The sequence below is a fragment of the Primulina eburnea genome, chromosome 17, assembly GCF_022965805.1.
Source record: "Primulina eburnea isolate SZY01 chromosome 17, ASM2296580v1, whole genome shotgun sequence".
NCBI lineage: Eukaryota > Viridiplantae > Streptophyta > Magnoliopsida > Lamiales > Gesneriaceae > Primulina > Primulina eburnea.
This window is the reverse complement of record NC_133117.1, coordinates 21,837,487-21,863,970: the sequence shown is the minus strand read 5'-3', so window position 1 is coordinate 21,863,970 and position 26,484 is coordinate 21,837,487. Positions and strand designations below refer to the sequence as shown.

General features: G+C 39.8%; 1 protein-coding gene and 1 non-coding gene across 2 annotated transcripts; both read left to right on the top strand.

The window, feature by feature from the left end:
- Positions 1-7,047: 7,047 nt before the first annotated feature.
- LOC140818881 (small nucleolar RNA R71) lies at positions 7,048-7,153 on the top strand. The gene has a single exon (XR_012115112.1). It is a non-coding gene; the product is annotated as a small nucleolar RNA R71 (small nucleolar RNA).
- A 15,571-nt stretch (positions 7,154-22,724) lies between these two features.
- Positions 22,725-26,190, top strand: LOC140817941 (uncharacterized). The gene is made up of 6 exons (XM_073177733.1): positions 22,725-22,809; positions 23,137-23,514; positions 24,346-24,398; positions 25,075-25,206; positions 25,516-25,654; positions 25,820-26,190. Exons 1-6 carry the CDS (start codon positions 22,725-22,727, stop codon positions 26,188-26,190), a joined length of 1,158 nt encoding a protein of 385 aa, XP_073033834.1.
- Positions 26,191-26,484: the final 294 nt, after the last annotated feature.

The window sequence follows — 26,484 nt, the reverse complement described above, 5'->3', positions numbered from 1 at the left end:
AGATTTGTATGCGTTTAAGGCGTAACAGACACGTTCATGCATGTAAGGTGAGGTGTCTTTGTGCATGCTGCCTAGCGACAGATGTCCGGATGCATGGGATTTGGTTGACACGTTCATGCAGGCTGAGGTCTATAAATAGGCCATGGGATTTCTCATTGTGGAGGGGGTACTGTGTGTTTGAATGCAAGTTTTAGCTCTCTAGAGCAGCCCAGAAAGGGAAGAACAGCCCGGGAAGGGAAGAGCAGCCAGGAAGGGAAGAGCAGCCCGGGAAGGGAAGATCAGCCGGGAAGGGAAGATCAGCCATGAAGGGAAGATCAGCCCGGGAAGGGAAGAGCAGCCAGAAAGGGAAGAGCAGCCCGGGAAGGGAAGAGCAACCCGGGAAGGACAGAGCAGCCCGGACAGAACAGCCGGGCATAGCCGACGGTCCGAGAAGGGCAGTCAGGGAGCTCAGTATCGTCAGGGCTGACGACGGACTAGACCCGATTGATAGGATTTCCTGTGGACTAGGATTGCTTTACTAGAGGTACGAAAGTACTATCCGAGATATCCTGGTCGAGTATACATTCTTATATGTGTTGCATGATTATTTGCTGCATTGATATATGTCATATGATGCATGCTATTATGTCACACTTTATGCTGCATGTTGCATTTCATCTTGAGCCGTATCTCTTTCGAGATAGCCTTTATTGTTGAGCTGTATCTTTTTCGAGATAAGCTATATCTTGTGGGGCCGCTCAGTCCTGTTTTGTGGACGCATGGACACCGAGAGTACACAGTGGCCGACGGGTCCGGAGGGCTTCGGTAATCCGGGACATTTTAGGTCCACGTCTGATCTTGTAGTGGATGCAGTGACCCAGAGGAGTACCGCGCGGCACTATCCACTTGGCGCCTCTAGACTGAGCATATTGAGATCTTTTGTGACTCCTGTTTCTTGACTACCCTGGTATCATATCATAGCATGTGCATTTCATATAGGCTTGTATACTCATGCTTTTGTACTGGGCGTTCTTATCGCTCACTTCCTCGGTTTTGTTTATCTTGGACACCCCATTCCCACGGGGCAGGCCTCAGGTTGGATGGCTCAGGAGGAGGATGAGGAGGACGTTGAGTAGCCGGTTGAGTTAGTTCTTCAGTACTGCTTTGTTTCGAGACAGTTGTACCATTTATTGTTGTTTGAATTATTCTGGACTTCGATTGGGTTGTATATCTATCGTTTGTTGACCTTTTCTGCCATTATCTCTGATTGTAATTAATTAAGTTAATTGCATGCTTAAATCTTGATTAGTAGGTGATTCTGGAACGGGTCACTACATTGAACAACAAATATTTTTCCAGAAAGCAACTCGGAGTCTTCCACCTAGCACCCGGGTAACATATAGATTGCAAAATGACTTCAAAATTGGGATTTGCGATCAGCGCCTCTAAATCAGACTCATCAACTACAGGGGTAGCTAATAGTGCATTTATCGTGATTAAGTCGAAAGAAACTAGCTTACCCCGTATCATAGCCGCGCCATCAGTTCTCTCGGCGGCGTTGGCATAGAATTCTCGCACAATCGGAACTACCGCGGCCTTAGGTGGCGTACAAAAGGATTCCCATCCCCGGTTCGCAATAGCCCGCATCAAACCCAATGACCCCGAAGATAATTCAAACCCCCGCTCCGGAATTGGGCGCCTATGAATTTTGGCATGTTCATATCTCTGTCGTGCTTGCTCGGTGACAAATTTACCTCGAATACCAGAGGATGAGGAGGAAGAGGCGTGTGTTACCTTGGATTTCTTCGGGTCCATGAATGAATGTGTGTGTGAAGCTTTGCCAAGGTTACTCCGCGTGGCTGTCCCGAATTTGAGTGAAGAGTGGAGTCACCAACTGATTGAGTGCTCTAGGAGTGTAGGAACCCGAGAATCTGCAATTCAAGAAGATATTTGAAGGTGAGGGGCGATTTGTGCAGAGTGTAAGGTGTGGGAGGGGAAATGGGGCGTGCAGAATGAAAAGGGAAAGGGGAGTTCGTGTTTAAATACCGCGGCGCGCTGGGGGCGGTCAAACTAGCGAGGCTCTCGGGTGAAAATCAAAAGGGTTTGGCGCTGGGGCGGTAAAGTTCCACCGCCCTAGCGCAAGACCCTCGGTCCCAAACGTGCCATGGGCGTTCGCTGGGGCGGTCAAACTTGACCGCCCTAGCGCCCTAGCTTCTGTTTTTGTTTTGTCAAATATTTTAATTTTTTTTTTAAATAAAATAAAACAAAAGCAAGAGCAAATAAATAAGTTGACACGAAAGCAACATTAAATCAAATGCAAGAGAAGGGGAAGAAAAGTAGTTCTCAATTTATAGTCGAGAGCTTGACTGTCGGTCCGTCTTAGTTCGGCATGTCTTGGAACCGGGTGATTCCAAGTTGTGGCTCAATTGTGCCACCCAAATAGTGCTTCAGGCGCTGGGCATTGACCGTAAATGTCCCATCCTTCCCATCTTTCAATTCTACAGCTTCCAATGGATAAACTTTTGCGATCACGAATGGACCAGACCATCGTGACTTCAATTTTCCGAGAAACAGTCGCAACCGGGAGTTGTAGAGTAGGACAATTTCGCCTTCTTTGAATTCTCTCTCGATGATCCTCTTGTCATGAGCCTTCTTTTTTTTCTCTTTGTACGACAATGCAAGATCATAGGCCCGATTCCGGAACTCCTCCAATTGGTCCAATTGAAGCAAACGCTGTTCACCTGCATCAGTAAAATTAAAGTTCAGCGCTTTTGTTGCCCAATATGCCCGATGCTCCAACTCGACAGGTAAATGACATGCTTTACCAAATAACAACCTATACGGTGTAGTGCCTATAGGTGTTTTAAAAGCAGTCCTATATGCCCATAGAGCATCATCTAACCTCACCGACCAGTCTTTCCTACTGACGCCTACCACTTTCTCCAGAATTCTCTTTATCTCTCGGTTCGACACTTCCACTTGACCACTCGTCTGGGGGTGATAAGGGGTAGAGATCTTATGTGTGACACCATATTTGCTTAAAAGTTTTTCAAAGAGTTTGTTGCAAAAATGAGTGCCACCATCACTAATGATTGCTCGTGGTGTTCCAAAGCGGTTAAAAATGTTTTTCTTCAAAAATTTTAGAACCACTTGAGCATCATTAGTGGCGTATGCTTCCGCCTCTACCCACTTAGACACATAATACACCGCCACCAAAATTTATTTTTTCGTGAAAGAACTGGGAAACGGTCCCATAAAGTCTATTCCCCACACATCAAAAACCTCACATTCAATGATATTATTTAACGGCATTTCATGACGGTTAGAGATGTTACCTGACCGCTGGCATTTATCACAGTGTAGCATATAAGAACGAGCATCTTTGAAAAGAGTTGGCCAATAAAAGCCACATTCAAGTACCTTGGATGCCGTCTTTGTTGGTCCGAAGTGACCACCTACCTCACGGTCATGGCAATGGTTGAGAATTTGATCAAACTCTTCTTCCGCAACACACCGTCTTATCATGGCATCTGCACAAATTTTGAACAAGAAAGGTTCCTCCCAAAAATAATACTTCACGTCCGAAAAGAATTTCTTTCTTTGGTGAAATGTTAAATTTGGGGGGGGTGAGCCTGTAACAAGAAAATTTGCAAAATTGGCATACCATGGACAATTTTTCACCTCAAACAACTGCTCATCTGGGAACCAATCATTAATCGATCAGCCACACAATCATTACTGATAAATTCTAATCTAGACAAATGATCGGCAACCACATTCTCAACACCCTTCTTATCTTTTAACTCCAAATCAAATTCTTGCAATAATAAAATCCACCGAAGTAAGCGTGGCTTTGCATCTTTCTTTGCAAGTAAATATTTAAGGGCAGAGTGATCAGTAAACACAATTACTTTCGACAAAACAAGATAAGCATGAAACTTGTCAAGTGCAAACACTACTGCAAGTAACTCTTTTTCGGTGGTGGCATAATTCAATTGTGCTTCATCTAGAGTCCTACTTGCATAGTATATGGTGTGAAATACCTTGTTTTGTCTTTGTCCGAGGACAACACCTACCGCAGTATCGCTAGCATCGCACATGATCTCGAAGGGTAGATCCCAATCCGGTGCCACCAAGACAGGAGCCGTCACTAAGCGCTCTTTCAACTTCTCGTATGCCTGCAAACAATCAGAATTGAAATCAAAAGGCACATCTTTCATGAGTAAAGAAGATAAGGGTTTTGCAACTTTAGAAAAATCTTTGATGAAACGTCGGTAAAAACCGGCGTGGCCTAGAAAGCTTCTAACTCTCTTTACGGACGCCGGAGGTGGTAAGTTCTTGATAACTTCAACTTTCGCCTTATCCACCTCTATTCCGTGCCCCGAAACCTTGTGCCCTAGGACAATTCCCTCTTGTACCATAAAGTGACATTTTTCCCAATTAAGCACCAAGTTTGTCTCCTCACATCTCCTCAACACTACCTGCAAGTTCTGCAAATAATCATTAAAAGACGAGCCAAAAATCGAGAAGTCATCCATAAATATCTCAAGAAAAGTCTCAATCATATCATGGAATATAGCAGTCATGCATCGCTGAAAAGTGGCAGGGGCATTACACAAACCAAATGGCATCCGTCTAAAAGCAAAAGTGCCATAAGGGCAAGTGAAAGTGGTTTTCTCTTGGTCCTCGGGCGCAATCATGATTTGGTTATACCCAGAATACCCATCTAAAAAACAATAGAACTCATGACCCGCTAACCTCTCAAGCATTTGATCAATAAAGGGAAGAGGAAAGTGGTCTTTACGGGTGGCATCATTCAATTTCCTATAATCAATGCACACACGCCATCCCGTAACAGTCCTAGTGGGTATTAATTCATTATTTTCATTTGTGATAACAGTAATCCCACCTTTCTTTGGCACACACTGAACAGGACTTACCCATGCACTATCAGATATAGGATAGATAATACCTGCGTCGAGAAGCTTAATTGTTTCAGCCTTTACTACCTCTTGCATCTTTGGATTTAATCGTCTTTGAGGTTGCACGAGAGGTGAGTACTTCTCTTCCATCAAGATCTTGTGCATGCAGACGGATGGATTTATTCCTCTGATATCCGCCACCTTCCATGCAAATGCACCCTTGTGCGCTTTCAAAACTTCCAACAGCTTGTCCTCCATCACATCTGTCAAAGCAGCAGAAATAATGACAGGTAAAGTGTTATTCTCACCTAAGTATACGTACTTGAGGTGTGTAGGCAACGGCTTTAGCTCAAGCGTTGGTGGATCCTCGATGCTTGACCTTTGAGGTGTCAAATCTCTTCGTTCTCCTAGATCCTCCAGTTGCATCCTCATTGGCCTTCTCCATGGTTGGTTAGCATTAAAGTGTGCCACAATTTCAGCTCTTTCTTCGTCTAACTCCTCTTCTCTCAATTCAGTATTGATAGTGGCCTCCAAAGGGTCCTTAAGAGCATCCTGCACATAGTTGGATACAAGAGAGTCAAAAGCATCAATTCTAAAACAACTATCAGAATGCAGTGTGTGCTTAAGTGCATTAAAAACATCAAATGTAATCTCTTCTTCGCCCACTCTCAATCTCAACTTTCCCTCTTGCACATCAATAAGTGCCTTGCCAGTTGCAAGGAATGGTCTCCCCAAAATCAGAGGCATCTCTGTATCCTCTTCCATGTCGAGCACCACGAAGTCTGCAGGGAAAATGAATTTGTCCACTTTTACTAGCACATCCTCAATCACTCCGCGGGGGTACTTGACAGACCTGTCAGCCAGTTGCAAGGACATCCTCGTCGGCTTAGGCTCTCCTAATCCGAGTTTCCTGAAAACAGATAGAGGCATAAGATTAATACTTGCACCAAGGTCACACAATGCTTTACGAAAAACTACATCACCAATCATGCAAGGGATAGAAAAACTCCCTGGGTCTTTTAGTTTCGGTGGGATTTTGTTTTGCACCAAAGCAGAGCAACTTTCGGTCAAATTTACCGTCATGTGATCCTCCAATTTTCTCTTGTTGGCTAAGATGTCCTTCAAAAATTTAGCATAACTAGGCATTTGCATCAAAGCATCGGCAAAAGGAATATTAATATGCAATTTTTTAAACACCTCTAAAAACTTACCGAATTGTGCATCTAGTTTTGCCTTTTTCAATGCTGCAGGAAAAGGTGGAGGGATAACAATCTTAGGTTGTGCAGTGAGTGCTGGTGTAGAGTTAGATGACTTACCTTGAGACGTCGTAGCATGTTCATCCGGCACTTGGCTTTTCTCTTTTTCTCTAGGCTCCAAAACTTTTCCGCTCTTCAACTCAATGGCCTTCACTTGCTCTTTTGGATTAGTCTCGGTATTACTTGGCAAGGTGCCCGGCTCTCTACTTGCTATCATCTTGGCCAACTGTCCAATTTGATTCTCGAGCCCCTTTATTGATGCATCTTGGTTTTGGAGTCGAGTTTCAGTGGATTAGATAAACTTAGACATCATTTGTTCCAAGTTGGACTTTTCTTCTCTAGGAGGATCGGATCTGTACATCGGTTGTTTCCCATATTGTTGTCCTCCTTGCGGCCTATTCTGACTGTTTTGACCGCCCCATGAGAAGTTGGGATGTTGTCTCCACCCAGGATTATATGTGTTCGAGTAAGGGTCATTCCTTGGGCGGTTTTGGACTCCCACTTGATTCACCGGTGCTTCATCTTGCACATAGAAGGGATTTCCATCTTGACAGTCTTTCACATAGTGTTCCCCTCCACACTTCTCACAGAATATCTCTTGAAGACGCATAGCCGTGCCACCCACATTCAAGCTGTCTATTTTCCTGTTTAAAGCGTCAAGTTGTGTAGTAATAACAGAAAAATCAGTTACCTGGTGAACTCCGGCACTTCTCCGCTAGTTGTTCCTGTCAGATTGAGGATGATAGCTGCTAGCAGCCATCTCCTCCAACAACTCATATCCTTCTTCCGCAGTCTTCCTCAAAAGGTTCCCACACGCAGCAGCATCTATCATAGTACGGTTAGGAGTAAGCAACCCGTAATAAAAGGTTTGAATGACTAACCCAAGTGGCAACTCGTGATGTGGGCATCTTCGTAATAGATCTTTGAAACGCTCCCACGCCTCATATAGTGACTCTTGATCGAACTGAGCAAATGTTGTGATGTCTGCCCGCAGCTTCATGGTCTTCGATGGGGGAAAGTATTTGATGAGAAACGCCATCGCCATGTCCTCCCATGTAGCTATCGAACCTACAGGTAAAAAATTCAACCAAGCTTTAGCTTTATCACGCAAAGAGAAAGGAAATAAACGCAGTCTAACATCATCATCAGAAACCCCATTAAATTTAAAAGTATCGCAAATCTCAAGAAAATCCGCGATGTGTGTGTTTGGATCGTCCACAGCAGTTCCTCCAAATTGGACGGTGTTCTGAATCATCTGGATAATGGCTGGTTTGATTTCGAATTGGTTTGCCCGAACAATCGGCCTCACAATGCTGGGGCGTGCACCATCCAAAGAAGGCTGGGCATACTCTAACATGGGTATGCGGCGTGGCATCTCAATTCGTCTCTCGTTTTGGCGCTCCGCCTCCTGCTCTTGTTCGTGCCTCTCCATCAGTTCCTTAAGTCTTTGCTGTTGTCTTCGCCTGCGGAAAGTCCTTTCAATTTCAGGGTCACACTCAAGCTCCAAGTCAAGTGACTTTGGCATGCACCAGAAGAGATATCTGAATTAAAATATGGAGTGTTAGTTCAATAAAAATAAAATACACTAAAGGAAATAACTAAAAATATAATTGTAGATTAAAAGTCCCCGACAACGGCGCCAAAAACTTGGTCGAGAAAAACTTGCACTGTGAATTCCCCAATAAAATATGATTTTGTATGCTCAAAAAGTAATCGCAAGTGCACGATGTCAAGTAATAATATAGTGTATGTGAATACGAGTATCGTTCCACTGAAGACTGTATTTAACAATTATTATTTTAGTTATTAAAACTTTAGCGACGAAAGGTGATTTGTTGTGTTATAACTACTAAAATGCAGAAAATTAAATAAACAAGTTCAAAGATTAAATGATCAAATATGACTGCTAAATCGATTGATTAAATTTCAAATGATAAAAGAATTTGTTGGGAATTCTGGTTCACCTACCCCTTATTAATTTATTAATTTGTTCGATTGTGTTCTACGCTTCCGACAAGATTTCCTATTCAATTGAACACACTCTCTCGAGCTATGCCAAACTAATTCACTCAATGAAGTAATTAAATGTCTTTAATTATTTATCAAGAATGAATCGCATTTCAATTTATGAAACCCCTTAGTTTTCGACCCTAAGAATTATGACTATCGGCACGTATCCAATTTCATATATCTATGTAAATTGTAGATCCGTGAATTATACCACTCGATCCTATCACTAGTTATTCTCTCGAACTCACTCGTGATATAAAATTGTCGTTAAAGTTAGCTACGCTCAACGACACAATGAAAATCGTAGAATAATCAAGAATAAATTACAAACCGAAATATAAATTAACCAACTAAAAGTTTGGGGTAGGATCCCCTTTAATCCCAACAAATATGAAGATTTAGCTATTAGAATTCATAATTAAACTGAGCAAAACAATGTTTAAAAGATAACAACTAAGTTAGAAATACTAGAATTGATGAAAAACGTGAAGAACGGTGCCCGGAAAGCTGCAAATCGTCAATCCAAGCGTGAATTCCTCTCCAAAACTTGCGGCGGCTGAAGAATAATGTCTCCCTCAGACAAAAACGTCTACCTAGGGTATATCCTCTCCAGCCCCTCTCTTTCCAAGTTGAATGCAAATTAAAAGGGAACTTTCCATTTTCGCGTCGTGCTGGGGCGGTCAAGTTTCACCGCCCTAGCGCGAGGTCTTCTGTTTTGAGTCTTCACTCTTCAGCATCTCGCGCTGGGGCGGTCAAGTTTCACCGCCCTAGCGCGAAGTGTTCTGTTTTGAGTCTTCTTTTTTTGTTGTTTTCTCCATTTTTCTGCACATTAACGTAACCTCAGTGAGCGATGATCAAAGTTAATAGACTAAGAGGAAATAAACAAAATGTAGACCTCATAAACTCAAAAACGATGCAAACTATGACTCACACAATGCATTAAAACACGTAAATATGCCCTCTATCATGCGCCCAATGTTCTGTCCAACATCATAGGCTTCCGCACTACTCGCACATATGTGCGCCTACTCTTCGCGCATATGCGCGAGACCTTCGGCTCTCGCACCAACAATCTCATATGCAAAATTTCAATTCGTGTCTCGGTTAGCCCTTTCGTAATCGTCTTGATTAAAAATCAGTAATCGTAATTTAACACGATATAAAATCTTGGGCATTACACCTACTGTCCCAAATTGAACAAGGGTGAGAAAAGGTCAACTAAAAAAGAAGGCCAATCTCAAGATAAGAAGAACAAGCCCAAGGATGACAGGAGGTCATTCATGAAGAATAGATTGCCAAAGGTGCTGGTCGGTGAAGGCATCAAAGCCAGGTGAGCTGATTCTGAGACTGAATCATCTGAGTCAGAATGTTCCACCAGTGAGAGTGATGAAGGTGTAGTACAATGTCTTATGGCCGACGCTGAACTGGAATCTACCTATGATGATGTATTTGACTTTATCTTAACTGATTTACACAAGATGATCTCATCACTTCACTCACGATACGGTAATATATTACAAAATACTTTCTAATCATTCGAGGAAGTGAAAGCAAATCAAGCAAGCCTAACTAACAATGATAACTGAGCCTAACTGGGAACAGTCAGGTGAAATGATAAGTCTTAATGCAGAAGTTGGAAAGCTAAGAACAGGGAATGAAGGGTACTACATGTAACGTCCGAAAAATCAACCTACATAAACCGCATGCATGAAAAATTATTTTAATTTTTTAATTGTTTTATTTAATTATTTTTAAATGCTTGCATGATATTTATTATATGATTAAATGTATAATTGCATGACTAAATGATTATATGACATGATTACATGAAATTAAGGATTTTACCCGGATATTCGATAATAGGCAGGGGAAAGAAGACCGGAGACGACCAAGACAAGAATATTTATTTTTCGTTAAATAATGGCAAGGCTTCCTAATATGATTAAAATGATTTAATTTTTTCTAAAAATGATGGAGTTCGAATTATTTTACGAGTCGAGCTATTTCCCAAGAAGCCGGTTTTTGGCAAACAAGGAGTTTTAAAAGATCAAAAATATTATTTTATGGAAAATAATTTTATAAACTTTTATTATTTAATTAATTAAGTGTTATTGGACCCAATTTAATCAATTTAAGTAGGCCCAATTACCATTAAGTTGCAAGCCCAAGACCAAAGCCCATTTAACTTGAAAATTAAATTATAAATATGCTACCCAGGTCCTTGAAACCTCGTAATTCACTTACACCAGCTGAAAAACACACAGCACACACCTACAAAATTCGAAAATAAGGATGGGAAAGAAAAGCTCGTGTTCTTCGTCGTCCGGTCGTCCAACATCGCACCCTCGCCAAAGATCGTATATTCGACCGTTATAAACGCAAAGGCACTTTTCCTAAACTCTTTTAACATCATACAAATAATATTATGCATGATTTAATTGGTGATGCATGAAAAAATTAGGCGTTTTAATATTTTACGGTGGGACGTTTATTTTTCAAAAAAATTCGTTGATGTTATGCTTGTTTTGAAAACGTTTTTGAATCCAACGGACACGCTGTCAATTCATGGTAAAATATGATTAAAATATGGTTGAAATATGATAAAAAAAATATTAAGGGAACCAAGCTGGAACCATCGTGGGTTAAGGGAATATAAGAACTGTGTGTGTGTGTTGGGTTGTGCTTGGTGCAGGGGATCAGATTGTTTGCATGGGTCACGGGGCTGGCCAGGGCTAGTAGGGGCTTGGCCAGGGTCAGGTCTGAAGGCTAGGTAGGGTCCTAGGGTGGCTAGGGTTTAAGCTAGGGGCTGGGGAAGAGTCCACGTGAAGTGGGACTCCCCCCATGTGCTGTACGCTTCTGGACTTCGCGAGTGGTGAACGGGCCTAAGGGCGAGTCAGGGTAGGTCCATAAGCGTCCAAGGGTCATGGGCATGGGTCGGGCTAGGGGCTTGTTTGGCTGGCTCGCTGCTGGCTCGAGTAAAACAAGGGGACCGTAGGACAGCAAGGTGGAACGCGCATAGCTTCTTGTTCTGGTTTCAATTGGTTCGATGCAGGGGTTTATGGGGCTGGGCTGGGTCTAGGTGTGGTCCAGGGATGGTTAGGGTCAGGTGGTCTCGATGGTGACTCGGCTGGAGGTGTCCTTGTGTCACTAGGAATCTATAGGCGTGAGTTCAAGCCATGTGCAGGTTGGGTCCGGTTCCAGGAAAGTCTGAGCGAGTTAGGGCTAGGTTCCACTAAATGGGCTTGGTCAAGAGGGTTCCTAGATGGGTTGGCATGAGATGGCTCAGGCGTGGTTCGAGTATTTTGGGAGATGGCTCGGTGTGTTCGATTGTGTGTCAATTTCGAAAATTATAAGACTAAAATTGAATCCATAGGTCCACGGGTGTGGCTCATGATTTGGAAGGGTAGAATAAATAATGAAAAGTTGAGAAACATGTGGAACTAATGAATACATGCAAAAATTTTGGTTTTGGGTATACACCAGAGAGTTCCTCTTTCAAGCCAACTGGTCTAGCAACATATTCAATCATGCATGACATAACTCACTGATGGTTGAGCCCTATCGAGATTACAACTGCAAGTTTGTTCAAAAGAGATACATGCAGACCAATGATGACATAAAGGCTAAACAAATTTTTTTTTCCAACACTCATAGAGAATCACACAAACACAAAGCATTGAACATACATACTTTTGCACAACCGTTGTTGAACAAACAGAGTGGTCGGTTAGTCAAGCAAATCTAAGTGTGGTTTCCTAAGGGACTAATCTCGTTTGGACCCAAAGAGGATTGAGTACCAGTTAATTTAATTTTTGTATGTAGAAAAATAAACGAGAAGGGCCGAAGTATTCAATTTTGTACTTAGACAGTGGATGTACGAGGCACATGACTGGTCAAGCCCAACTGTTGTCTGACTTAATTAGTTGTGAAGCACCCAAGATCACTTTTGGTTACAATTCTAGGGGTAAGAAAGTGGATAAAGTTAAGATTACTCATGGAAATGTAGTAATTAATGACATATTACTTGTTGAAATATGTATTATAACTTGATCAGTATCAGTCAACTCTATGATAATGGCTAATTAGTTGAATTTAATAAGAACAGATTTTTAATTAAGGATGGTGATAATCAAAACTTGTAAAGTGGAATTAGAAATGGTAATACTTACTAAATTGATTGGAATAATAATTATCTAACCTCATCAACTTTTTTTTACTGCAATTAATAATGATAAACATTTATTATGACATAAAAGACTGAACCATTTCAATTTTATGTTAATTAATAATCTGTGTAAATTGAACTTAGCTGATGGCTTACCTAACATTGAATTTGTTAAGAATCATGTGTGTTCAACATATAAGTTAGGTAAACATATTTGATCTAGCATTACGAACAAAGATAGCAAACTGACTAATAGATACATGGAACTGTTCCATATGTATTTGTTCAGTTCTATACCTATAATCAGTTTATGATGGATGAGATATACACCTGTAGTTGTTGATTATTTTTCTGGATTTACTTGATTGATATTATTTAGTGGTAAATAGCATACTAGTATTAAATTTCTTAAATGTATTCAAAATGAGAAATCAGCCTCAATAATCAAGATCAGAAGTGATCGAGGTACTGAGTTCATTAACAAAACTTTAGATAATTATTTATCAGAACATAGAATTCAACATGAGTTCTCAGCAGAAAGAACTCCTCAACAGAACGGAGTCACTGAACGAAGAAACATGATGCTGAAAGAAATTGTTGGAACAATGGTTGCCGACTCCGATGTTTCTAAAACAATTTGGGCAGAAGTAATCAATACTGCATGCTATAATTAGAACCGATCCATGATCAACAAAAGGTTTTGTAAAACTCCATATGAGATATGTAATGAGAGTAAGCATAACTTATCTTATTTTCATGTTTTTGGCTGTATATTTTACATTCATATTAATGGTAATATTTATCTTTCTACATTTGTTGTCAAATCTGATGTTGGCATATTCCTTGGTTATTCAGTATTCAGTAAGCCTTTTCATGTATTATGAGAAAACTCTAAATATTGAATAAATTGTTCATGTTGTCTTTGATGAAATCGAACTGATTGACGATAAAACTAACCTAACTAATTTTAGAAATCGAATTAAAGAAATAGAGTTAGTAAACGAGAGCAAAGATGAATCAATGTCAACAAAAAGATTCATCTATCACCTGAACTAGAAATCTCATATCAGTCAGCTAGACAAAGAAATGAAGAACATGAAAACCATATTGATCTGACCCAGGCTGACTTGAACCAGACTGATGATATCAGAGTTGATGGGAACCAAGATGATATGAACCAGGCGGAGGAAAACCAAAATGATCTTACCCCCAAACAATGCTGATAAAAATCCACTCGGACCAAGTTACAAATTGAGTAAGACTCATCCACAATCGCTAGTGATCGGTAAACCTTGAGATGCTTTTAGAACTAGACAACAGATGATTAATGAATTCTATCATGGTTTTTTTTTTATCAAGTAGAACCCAAAAAGATAAATGAAGCTCTCTTAGACAACACTTGGATAGATGTTATGCAAGAAGAACTGAATCGGTTTGATAGAAATAAAGTGTGGTACTTAATTCCTAGACCTTCTCATCAATCAGTCATAGGAACTAGATGGGTTTATAGAATAAAATTGAACATAAATAGAATTGTGATTAGGAGTAAAACCAAATTAGTTGTACAAGGATTTTGGCAAGAAGAAAGCATAGACTTTGATGAAACCTTTATACTAGTAGCCATATTAGAGGCAATAAACTTTTTTCTTGCTCTTGCTGCTTAAAAAAACTTCAAAATATTTCAGATGGATGTGAAGAGCGCCTTTGTAAACAGCCTACTTCCAGAAGAAGTGTCTGTGGAATATAATCCAGGTTTTGTTAATCATACTTTTCTTAATCATGTTTTTAGATTAAATAAACCTTGTATGGATTAGAACAAGCATCACGAGCCTGGTATGACACTTTATCACAATTTTTGTTGGATCACAGTTTCTTGGGTGGTTAATTTGATATGACATTATTTATATTTGTTAAATGTGACCGTGTATTATTAGTACAAATCTATGTTGATGACATTACCTTTGGATCCACTAACTCAAAACTCTACAATAAGTTTTCTAAACTGATGCATGAAAGATTCGAGATAAGTATGATGAGTGAACTGACTTGATTTCTCGGATCGCAAGTCAAGCAGTTGGATACTAGAATTTTTGTCAGTCAAACAAAGTACACCAAAGAATTACTAAAGAAATTCGGAAAGGAGTCTTGTTCGGCAGCGTCAACCCCCATGATCTCAAAAATTAAGCTTGATAAATATACATGATTCATATTCGCAATCTGTATGTGTGGATGTTTTCAGTTTGATACAAAATAGTCTTATTATTTAGCTGCCAAAAGAATTCTTAAATATCTTATTAAGAACACAAAATGTTGGGTTATGGTATGCTAAGAACTCATCGTTTAATCTAGTTGAATATTTAGATGTAGATTATGCAGGTTGTAAACTTGACAGGAAAAATGTAGAGGCCCGTATTTCGTATTTGTAAATTTGCGGAATTATTTAAAATTTTTCTGTTTAAATGAATAACATGCATCAAACATAAAATAAAATGATAAATGGATTTAACTTTAAAATAACAGCGGAAAAAAATATTGTTTTCAAAATCACAACTTGAAAATAATTCATCAAAGTAAAAACTGAGTTTGAACATAAATAGTAAATGATAAAAACTGAGGTCCTCGAGTTCCAACTACTGCTGACCCAAGGTAGCTCATCGGTCCCCTCCCTCAGTCTCGACCTCATCAGTACCTACAACAATCAAGTCTAGTGAGTCTAAAGACTCAGCATGCATATATCGTGAATAACAAGTAAATATATCATAAAATTTCATGTAACGTAAAAATATTGTATCGTAAAGTATAAGGAGAAAATCATGTCATGAGTACATATAATTACTTTCATATATGGAAATCTTACGTAAAAGATTTGCTCGATAGAGCCCTGTTATAAAATATCATATCGTAATTTTTCTGGTAGAGATAATGTTTCTACGCAAGTGGCCCGTAACATAACATGAATCGTCTGATCAGACTAAACCACATTATACTGGGTGGTATAGATCACCATAGCCCTTGGACTGGATGTCCGTACCCATACATGAACATGAACCGGTCACCAGGTGAAACAATCCCATAAGCGTAAGGTGGACACAAGACATATCACATATATCTCAAAAATAAACATTTTATATTTTATGCACGTAATATAATTATGACCATGTTTTTACTGAATGAGTTGGATCGTTCCTAGGCTCGCTGCGACATAATTCTAACATGAGACAAATGCAAATGATTTTGACTTGACGAAGACTTCATAACCGAACCAAAAACAAGACAATTACGCCCAACAAACTGAGTATCCAACCATGGCTTCGTACCAACTCGAACCAACATTGAAACATCGTTTAGCCATGATTAAAATACTCCTAAAATACTGGAAAACATAACCCTAGGGCTGTAATACACGAAAAATGTGAATGGAGGCCAAAATCATGAAACGTTCTTTCGAGAGTCACTTTGGCACATTGCACCGTAAATTCTCATACGACTTCTAAACTTAACCAAATCACAAACGGCCAAAACCATGACCTTCCTAACTCATTGAGGTACTGTACAGTCCAAGGCCATAGGCTAAAAGCCAACCAAGAACTCGCACGATACCTCTGAACCGCAGCAAAGCTGCTGTCCAAAGCCATGGCAGCAACCGTGCTTTACTTTGCGTGGTTTGCAAAACCAAGGCCATCGGGGCTTGAACCACCGACCAGAGTCTCTTGCCAACGTCCTAAGGTGTGGCTTAAACCATGTCTAAGGGCACTTGGCCAACCACAACTCAAGCAAACACCTAGGACAACCGAAGCTTGAAACCGAGAACGCCAACCAAATTCTGTACTATGCGATGGTGTGGCTCGCTTGCTACCCTGTGTCGTTCCACTGGTCATTGTTAGAGTAGGTGTCCATCGAACCAAGTGTTGGCCGAGTGTTCACAATGAAACTCTATGTATAAGCAGTCTTTATTTTAATAATATTTGAAATTATTGTTTCGGCAAATCTTTATCTGTATACCCATGCTAGTTGCATAGATAAAGCCCTTGAATAAAAAAATAGTAGAAAGAATATGAGATGCTCATATGATGAGTATCATGAAACTCATATTTGTAATACTGTATATTCTAAAAGGTTCCTAGTCGATTCAGCCGCCACTAAGAAGGATATAGGCCGGTCGAGTTCGAGACTAGTATCTGCGATGTGAGTACCATGTTTCATTAGTAGGGGACATTGTGATGTCCGACCATGCAGATAGGTGCTCCTTGTAGAGTGCACTGAACAACCCTCCATAAAAGGACGTTCCAAGTGGTTCTCACTTATCGAGTGGAAAAGTCCTAGTTGTACACCATTAGTCCTTATGACCCGGGACAACATTGAGACTCTATGTGCTAGCATTACACTTTGACTTGTTTACCGACTCTCAAGGGGTCATCAGGTGGCAAGGTTGGGTGTTTTGTCGAAACATATAGGAGTGGATGCATTGTAGTCGGGGATTCACCGCTTACCTTCGGGTATGGATATCCTATGTGTTCTCATGTGTATGTAGGTTGAAATCTCTGATCAGAGTATGGTGGTAATTATGAAAGGGGTTTCATAGATTACACCATCGATGCAACTACAACATAACACATAGTATCTATTCATTGACAACTCTCGATAAACCAATGGTTGTCGAATCGATCGGGATAAATGAGTTGAAGGGATCGTACTGTACGCTAACCATAATTGAATGGTTCTTGCAGACACTATCATTTGATACCTAGAGAATCATGTAAGCGATGCTGCTAGGCATTTAACATGATTGGTTGGGTACTATCAGACTTGAGTTCTGACGTTCTTGTTATCAAGAGTTGATAAGTAAGAATGGAGCAATTGGGGTATGCTCATATAAGGACATGTTTAGTCCGAATCACATGGAGATGTGAACCCACGGCTAGTTGTATCAATGAACCATTGAGGGCCACACAAGTACTAGCTTTCTAGATCCCGTTGAGAAGTAAAAATAGTTCAATGTGTTGAACGGCTTATAAATGAGTTTATAAGTGTTGAGAAAAATAGAAGTATGACTTCTATGAGAGAAATGTAAATTTTAATTTATGAATGTGTTCCTAAATTAAAAAAATTGGTCAAGTAAATAATGTATTTGAAAATTGTGATTTTCATAAACATTATTATGGACTAAATTAAATTAATTCAAGTGTTGAATTAATTAAACACTAGTCGGCCTAGTAGAGTCCAAATAATTAAATTAATTCAAGTGTTGAATTAATTAAATAACATTGGGCCTTGTAGAGCCCAATTGGAAATAATTATTTAACTAGTGGGCTTGAGTAAAATCAAGTAAAGTCTAATTGGGCTCAAAAATGTTTGAGACGATTTAAATAGTCCATGAGCCTTGTAATTGTTACAAGCCCACTAGGTTTTTCATGCTTGGGAGGTGAAGGAATGTGGATTATTTTTTATTAAAATATTGCATGGCATGCAAGACAACTTTTCACCTTTTTCCCACACCCAAGACAAGTCATCCTCCCCTTCATTCTTGCATACCCTTGGCCGAATTCTTGAGGGATTTTCTCTCCAATTTTTTTTTTCATTTTTGTGTTCTTCAATTGTTGGAGAAAACACTCACTTCTCAAAGAAAAATCCTCTTAGTTTTCTAGTGCAAATTAAGAGGGGATCTACCTAGTTGGTGGTGGGCTTAATAGTTGAGCAAGGAGTGCTCAAAGGAAGCTTGAAGATAGTTTCTACCATTGAAGAGCTAAGGTGTTTACACCTTAGTTGGAGCCATACATCAATCCTTGTGATTGATAGGTACATTTCTTAACACACTATGAATGTCATTTTGTGTTTATTGTATATGCTACACACAAAATCGAGGTGGCCGAAATTTCTTATGAAAAATTCGATTTTTAAACTTCGGTTGCGCTTCCGGTCAACGTAACCGATCCCCTTTCAAGTTGTATCCGAGCTATGGTTACGATTTTGTGTAACAATGACAAGATATTATATTGGGATTGATTTCTAACCGCATGAGACTAAAATTTTGTATCGAATCAAGGCCGGTTTCGGGGGAATTTGGGGCAGCTAGGGGCTGTTCAAATAGCCCTTACATTTTATTAAAAAAAAAAATTTTGCCAAGTTGGCCGCAATCCGGCGACTGAGCTATGGCGACGGAGATGACGACTAGGGTTTTAAAAAGGTGTTTTGAAATATCAAAGTGTCATGGGCCTTGAGTTGTTGGGCCATTGGATGGCTAACATATTTGTGAATTTTAAACGGGCAAAAAAGTTTTTGGTGAAAAATGAGTTTTTGGGCCCTTAAGTTTAAAATTACAAAAGTTGCAAATATTTTCTCATGAAATAAATATTTTGAGTTGGACTTTAAATATTTATAGTAAATGGTGATTTACAAGAAATTCGGTTATAAATAAATTAATTTGAAAGTAGACAAAGGTGTTTGTATACTTTGTTAATTTCGTTTATAATCGTGGCAGTTAGTGATTCGATCAAGATATATAATATTGGATCAATTAATTATTGTGATAATTAATTGATGGTGTATGATATGTGATATTGTGCATGAAGGATGATCAAAAGCCCAAGCCCAATTTTCTAGGTGTATGCTAGGATATTTTGTGTTGAATGATTGTAATAATTATCAATTTATAAAGTGGGCTTGGTTTATGGTCCGTTCCCATCCCATGAGATGTATCCCTATTTGCCATGGATATTTATTTGTAAATATTAGTATAGTGGATGATCAAGATTGGAAGATGGTGGCCATGATGTTTATGAAGATCGAAGACATGTAAATATTGGATGCTAATGTAATAGTTGCATTTGCATCCCTTGCATTACCCTAGGATTGGACCTAGGCCCGTGTTTAGCTCACACGAGCCATTAGTATTGGGGCGATTGATCATCCTTGTTTTGTTTACTGTTTATAATATATGCATGATATGTTATAAATAATGAGTATGTGCGTTATTATTATGATAATAACAAAGTTGCATGAATCCGGCAAACATACGATCAAACATGGCGAGCTTTTAAATAAAATTAATGATGAGACCTTTCAAAATTCAAAACCCTCATTTTGAATAAGATTCAAAATTAATATCAAGCCCGAAAAGGGAAATTATAAATTTGTTTATAATTTCCTTGTCTTCCATCGACAATGGGTGCATCATGAACGCTACCCGTACTCGGGGCTCGGCTCATATTATTGGGGGAGCTTTGGGTGCCGGAAAGCTGTGACATCCATTGACATGGAGATGTGAACTACGTGGAACTCCCATGATTTCGGCTCATGTAATGCCTGAAATAAATATCACAAGTTGTTGATTTAGTAATGTGAGATTACTAAATAATTAATTATTTTTAAAGAATAAAATATGACATATCTTGGTCATATGAAGTCCAAATGATTTGAAATTTGGATATAACGTAGAAAACTCAAAGATATAGAAGTTCCATGTTTTGAGTTTTGGAAAATTTGATCGTTTGACTGATCCAAAGAGATATACCGGTGTTAAAATGTTAAATATATTATATTATATTAATAAATTAATATAATATAATATAATATTAAAAAAAATAAAAAAAATAAAAAAAAAGATTGGATCTGTGGAATTCAATATGAATTCCACCGAATGGTTCAAAATAAATGACAGAGATATCAACGAAGATTGAGGAAGAAAGAATTTTGAGATTTCTTTTTGATCGTGCGACTTATCGGTTTATCCAATCGACGAACCGACTTCAGTTTTAAGATCGTTGATGTGAGGTCTTCGATTTGAGGTATAAATTTTATAGTTTTGGTGATGTTTGAAATTCGTCGATTTCTGGAATAAATCTGATAAATTGTTAAATCATACCGAAATTGAAAATTGTTGAATAGTGTATGATTTTAACGAAGTAGAGAAGATTATTGTGTTGTTGTTTTGAATTATTCCTAATTTATTTTAATTAGGGATTTTTAATCGTTGGATTGAGATTGGAGAGTTGTTTTTCAGTTGTTATTAATTCTGATTATATATTCGGAGTCTACGAAGTATAGGCTACACGTTGATATAAAGTTTTCGTAATTTGACGGATGTTGTAAAATAGCCTATTATTTGAAGCTAATTAATTAGGGTGTATTTGATGGTAGTATTGTGAATTAAATACACCAGAATATTAAATTGTTGAACAATACGAATTTATAATCGAGTTTTATATTTTGTTGTATTAATTGTTGTTGGGCTATTTGATGTTGTACATTGAGGCTGTTATAACCGTGTTGATACGGTGACAATGATCTGATAATTATGGTTGAATTATTTAGATACTTCACAAGCCTCAGGATCAAAGAAATAGCCAGATTGTATATACACTCGATTATCAGGTACGTGTTGACGTACGAGCATATGTTGTTATTGTTTAGTATTGATGAATACTATTGCGTTGAACGATGATAAATCACCGGAATTGGGTGATTTGATATCGTTCAACGATATTGCTGTCGCCGGTGTTGGGGTGCGACGTATCGTTGATGTTGTTATTCGTTCGACGATATTGCTGTCGCCGGTGTTGGGGTGCGACGTATCGTCGATGTTGTTGTTCGTTCGACGATATTGCTGTCGCCGGAGTTGGGGTGCAATGTATCGTCGATGTTATTGTTGCAGTGTGATGTTGTTGAGGTTTTTGATGGCTGATTGTCCAGAAACGGCAAATGGGGTATTTTTGTTATCATTTCAGTTATATCTTATGTTGTTTTTAATATAACTGTTATGTATTACGATGATGATTGTTGTATATGCTCACCTCTTTGAGGGCTGTTTCTGTTGGGCAGGTTACAGGACTATGCGTGAGACAGGATAGTGGTGAAGGACTAGGTGTGTCTAGTCAAACAGTCCTGTAGTTGATAGTAGATAGAGACAGTATAGCTTATTGTCTTATTTGAGTTGTATGTGTGTATTTATTATACTGTGTCTGCTACACTGACGTAGATAGTGTGGTGATTGCACTATTTTGTCGTATATGCATTATATTATTACGTCGTCGAAAAGAAAAAAAATTATGCATAGGACGTCACATGTTGCATGCTTACGTGGCGAGGTTTGGGGCGCCACATTGGTGGTATCAGAGCATATGTTAGATGTCTGGGATAGTTAGGAGTTGGGTTTGTGATGAGGGAGTTGGATGACGATATTATCTGCGTGTGTCTATGCATTTGACTTGTTATTGATGATTTCTCGATGTGATTGATTGTTCTTTAGTTGCGTGTACTTTCGTGCGAAAGGTGTGATGATGATTACAGGATTGTAATTGTTAAATGTTATGATTAACAATTTGTTTTCCAGTGATGGCAGCTAGAGAACAAGTACATCCACACGAGGAAACAGATGAGGTTGACAGTGGGTTTGGACAGATGAATCCATTGCCACCTCCTCCTATGGGACAGGCACCTGCAGATCAGCCTTTATTGCATGGTGAGTTGACTTTGGCACAGTTCAGCAGTTATCTTCCGCCGAGATTTGATAGTTCTGAGACTGGTGAGAGAGCAGAGGAGTGGATTGAGAGGATAGAGCAGATATTTGTGACCGCTCCGTGTGCTAGGTCCGCTTGGTTACGATTGGCTACATTTCAGCTTTCGAGGAATGTACTATTGTGGTGGCATATGACTGAGGCCGGATTGAGAGCTCGGGGCCGTACTGTTGATTGGGATGTGTTTCGATCTCGTTTTCTTGATAAATATTTTTCTATAGCAGCCAGACAGAAGAAAGAGAGAGAATTCGAGGATTTGAGACAGGGCAGTATGTCTGTTGCGGAGTATGAGTCTCGGTATTCTGCATTATTGAAATATGTGCCACATGTTGCTACGAATGTTCATGCTAAGATGAGGCATTTCTTGAGAGGGTTGAAGTTAGAGTTATTTGATCGTGTGCAATCAAATAACCCGATATCATTTGAGGATGCAGTGGCGAGGGCAGAGATGGCTGAGTTGGTGATGCAGGAGTATGGGGCTCAGGGACGATTATCAGAGCCGACTAGGGAGTCATTGCGACCTCAGGGACAGTCTTTTAAATATCAGAAGGGTTCATCTTCTTCTTCAGCATCATCTGGGAAGCGTCGATTTGATTCACGACGTGTTGAGAGTCGTGGGAGCAGTTCTTAGTCTGTTCAGGGGCAGAGAGGGGAGTCCAGAGCAGTGAGATGTTTTCGTTGTGGGGGACCTCATCTGATCAGAGATTGTACACAGACCGAGATCACCTGTTTTGAGTGTGGCGGTGTTGGTCATCTGGCGAGACAGTGTCCTAGTCGCGAGGGACAGCGAGAGCCTAGGAGTGCTAGAGGTAGATCCTCAGAGAGAGGAGGACGACAGCCTCAGCAGTTTACACCACGACCTTCTGGAGGACAGCCACGTATGCAGGGAGCTGGTCCGCCTCAGGCACATGTGTATGCTTTGACACGAGAGCAGGCAGAGGAGGCACGAGAGGAGATGATAGCGGGTAAGTGTTATTTATGTTCTTATCCTGCTTATATTCTTATTGATACTGGTGCCTCGCATACTTTTATATCGAAGAGGTTTGTGGTTGAGCATCATATGCGCTCGTATCCATTGTCTATGCCTCTTTCTGTTTCGACACCCTCTGGAGTTGATATATCAGTTGTATCGATGATATCAGATGGTATTATATCTTATGAGGGCTATGAGCTGAGATCTGATATGATTATTCTAGAGATGACTGATTTTGATTGTATTGTGGGAATTAATGTGCTGAGGAGATATTGTGCGACAGTTGATTGTTATCAGCGGGTGGTATATTTTTATACAGATGAGAAAGAGCGTTGGACATTTTATGGGAAGGGTTCTCGTCCCCGTGTTCCATTGGTATCTGCTATCCGGATGTCTCTGTTATTGGAGCATGGACATGAGGGTTATCTTATTTATGCTGTAGAAGTGACAGAGAAGAAGAAGGAGGTGGGAATAGAGGAGATACCTATAGTTGCTGAGTTTGCCGATGTATTTCCTGATGAGATTCCAGGCTTCCCACCAGCCCGTGAGGTGGAGTTTGGGATCGAGTTGATGCCAGGTACTTCCCCTATTTCTCGTACTCCTTACAGAATGGCACCCTCAGAGTTGAGAGAGTTGAAAGCCCAGTTGCAGGACTTGCTGGACAAGGGATACATTCGCCCTAGTGTATCGCCTTGGGGTGCACCAGTCTTATTTGTGAGAAAGAAAGACGGAACGATGCGGCTTTGTATTGACTATCGACAGCTGAATAAGGTAACGATTAAGAATAAATATCCCCTCCCTCGTATTGATGATTTGTTTGATCAGTTACAGGGAACCTCGGTATATTCGAAGATTGATTTGAGGTCAGGATATCATCAGATACGAGTTAGAGAGGAGGATATTCAGAAGACTGCATTCAGGACCAGATATGGGCATTACGAGTTTTTGGTTATGCCGTTTGGGTTGACGAATGCTCCAGCTGTGTTCATGAGTTTGATGAATAGGGTATTTCAGCCTTATCTCGATCGATTTTTTTATTGTGTTTATTGATGATATATTGATATATTCCAGGAGTGAGGCTGAGCATGTTGGGCATTTGCGTTCAGTGTTACAGGTGCTGCGAGATAAACAGTTGTATTCCAAAATCAGTAAATGTGAGTTTTGGTTGGATCGAGTAGTCTTCTTGGGTCATGTTATATCGAGAGATGGGATTTCTGTTGATCCAACGAAGGTCGAAGCTGTGTTACAGTGGTCTGCACCCACATCTGTACCAGAGATCCGTAGTTTCTTGGGTTTAGCAGGTTATTATCGTCGATTTATCGAGGGATTTTCAAAGATTGCTAGACCTTTGACACAGTTGACTCAGAAAGGTGTGCGATTTCAGTGGTCTGAAGCATGTGAGAGGAGTTTTTAGGAATTGAAGCACCGACTGACGACTGCACCGGTGTTATCAATCCCTACATAAAACGAGAGGTTTGTTGTTTATACTGATGCATCATTACATGGTTTGGGATGTGTTTTGATGCAGGATCGACACGTTGTAGCATATGCCTCGAGATAGCTGAAACCACACGAAACAAGGTACCATGTACATGACTTGGAGTTGGCAGCCATTATCTTTGCCTTGAAGATATGGCGACACTATCTATATGGTACCTCGTTTACGATTTATACTGATCATAAGAGTTTGAGATTTTTGTTTACTCAGACAGAGTTGAATATGAGACAGAGACGATGGTTAGATATGTTGAAAGATTATGATTGTGAGATTGAATTTCATCCTGGTCGAGCCAATATTACAGCTGATGCACTGAGTCGTAAAGTTAGTTTTACTGCAGAGGATGTGAGTCGTTTATCAGCTATGATGATGTCTTGTTGTTCCTTGGGATATGATTTTGATATCTCGACGACTCCTATCCAGGTATCTACCTTATTAGCTGAACCTGATATATATGGTTGTATTCGTGATGCACAGATGACAGACGAGAGAGTTCAGCGATGGAGGGAGTTAGTTTCTCAGAAACAAGATACTCGTTTTAGAGTGGCTGATGATGGCAGTTTGAGGATGAATGATAGATGAGTAGTTCCTGATATATCTGAGTTGCGTCAGGGTCTGTTGCGGCGTGCACATTGTAGTCGATATTCTATCCACCCTGGTGGCAAGAAGATGTATAAGGATCTACGCTCTCAGTTTTGGTGGAAGGGAATGAAACGTGATGTGATTGATTTTGTACGTTGATGTCTCAATTGTCAACAGATCAAAGCTGAGAGGAGAAGGCCCGGAGGTGAATTGAGGAGTTTAGAAGTACCGACTTGGAAATGGGAGCACATATCGATGGATTTTGTGACTCATTTGCCAAGAAGCACTGGAACTATTGATGCTATTTGGGTGATTATTGATCGATTGACGAAAGTTGCACATTTTATACCCTATAGCATGAGTAGTACGTACTTGACGATGGCACAGTTGTATATACGAGAGATTGTACGATTGCATGGGATTCCAGTGTCTATTATATCTGATAGAGATCCTCGATTTACTTCTCATTTTTGGGAAGGATTGCAGACTGCGATGGGGACAGAGTTGAGATTGAGTACAGCTTATCATCCTCAGACAGATGGTCAGACTGAGCGTACTATTCAGACACTTGAGGATATGTTGCGTGCTTATGTTATGGATTTGAAATCTGTTTGGCAGTCATCTATTCCACTGGTAGAGTTTGCGTATAACAATAGTTATCAGAGTAGTATTCAGATGGCTCTGTTTGAGGCATTATATGGGAGACGTTGTAGATCTCCGTTATACTGGGATGATGTTGATCGAGCTGCGGTTACCGGTCCTGATATGATTCATGAGATGGAACAGAAAGTAAAGTTGATACAACATCGATTGAAAGCAGCTCAAGATAGACAGGCCGCCTATGCCAATAAAAGACGAAGACCCTTAGAGTTTTAGCAGGGTGATCGAGTATTTTTGAAAGTGTCTCCTTTTTGTGGTACAGTACGATTTGGTATGAAAGGAAAGTTGGCACCGAGATATGTTGGACCATATGAGATATTGCAGCGGATAGGCACTTTGGCTTATCGATTAGCTCTACCTCCATCTTTATCTGGTATTCATGATGTGTTTCATGTGTCGATGTTGCGGAAGTATGAGCCTGATCCTTCACATGTGTTGGATATTTTTGAGGTTCAGTTAGATCCTGATGTGTCTTATGTTGAGAGACCAGTTTGTATTTTGGATCGATCTGAACGGAAGCTTCGTAGTAAGCTTATACCGATGGTGAAGGTTCAGTGGGAGCATAGGTGTGTCGAAGAGGCCACTTGGGAGACAGAGCGGCATATGAGGGAGCTCTACCCCTACTTGTTCTGATGGTATGAAGTATCTTTATTTATGCATGTTATTACTGTTGTTGATTAATTTCAGGGTCGAAATTCATTTAAGGGGGGTAGAAATGTAATGCCTGAAATAAATATCACAAGTTGTTAATTTAGTAATGTGAGATTACTAAATAATTAATGATTTTTAAAGAATAAAATATGACATATCTTGGTCATATGAAGTCCAAATGATTTGAAATTTGGATATAACGTAGAAAACTCAAAGATATAGAAGTTCCATGTTTTGAGTTTTGGAAAATTTGATCGTTTGACTGATCCAAAGAGA

What these genes read in the sequence shown, in the direction of transcription:
- LOC140817941 (XM_073177733.1), top strand. Translation starts at nt 22,725, where the DNA reads ATGCAGGGAGCTGGTCCGCCTCAGGCACATGTGTATGCTTTGACACGA. An exon ending in ACGAGAGGAGATGATAGCGG is followed by an intron (nt 22,810 to 23,136) that starts GTAAGTGTTATT and finishes ATTTTTATACAG; the next exon opens with ATGAGAAAGAGCGTTGGACA. An exon ending in CTGAAACCACACGAAACAAG is followed by an intron (nt 24,399 to 25,074) that starts GTACCATGTACA and finishes AATTGTCAACAG; the next exon opens with ATCAAAGCTGAGAGGAGAAG.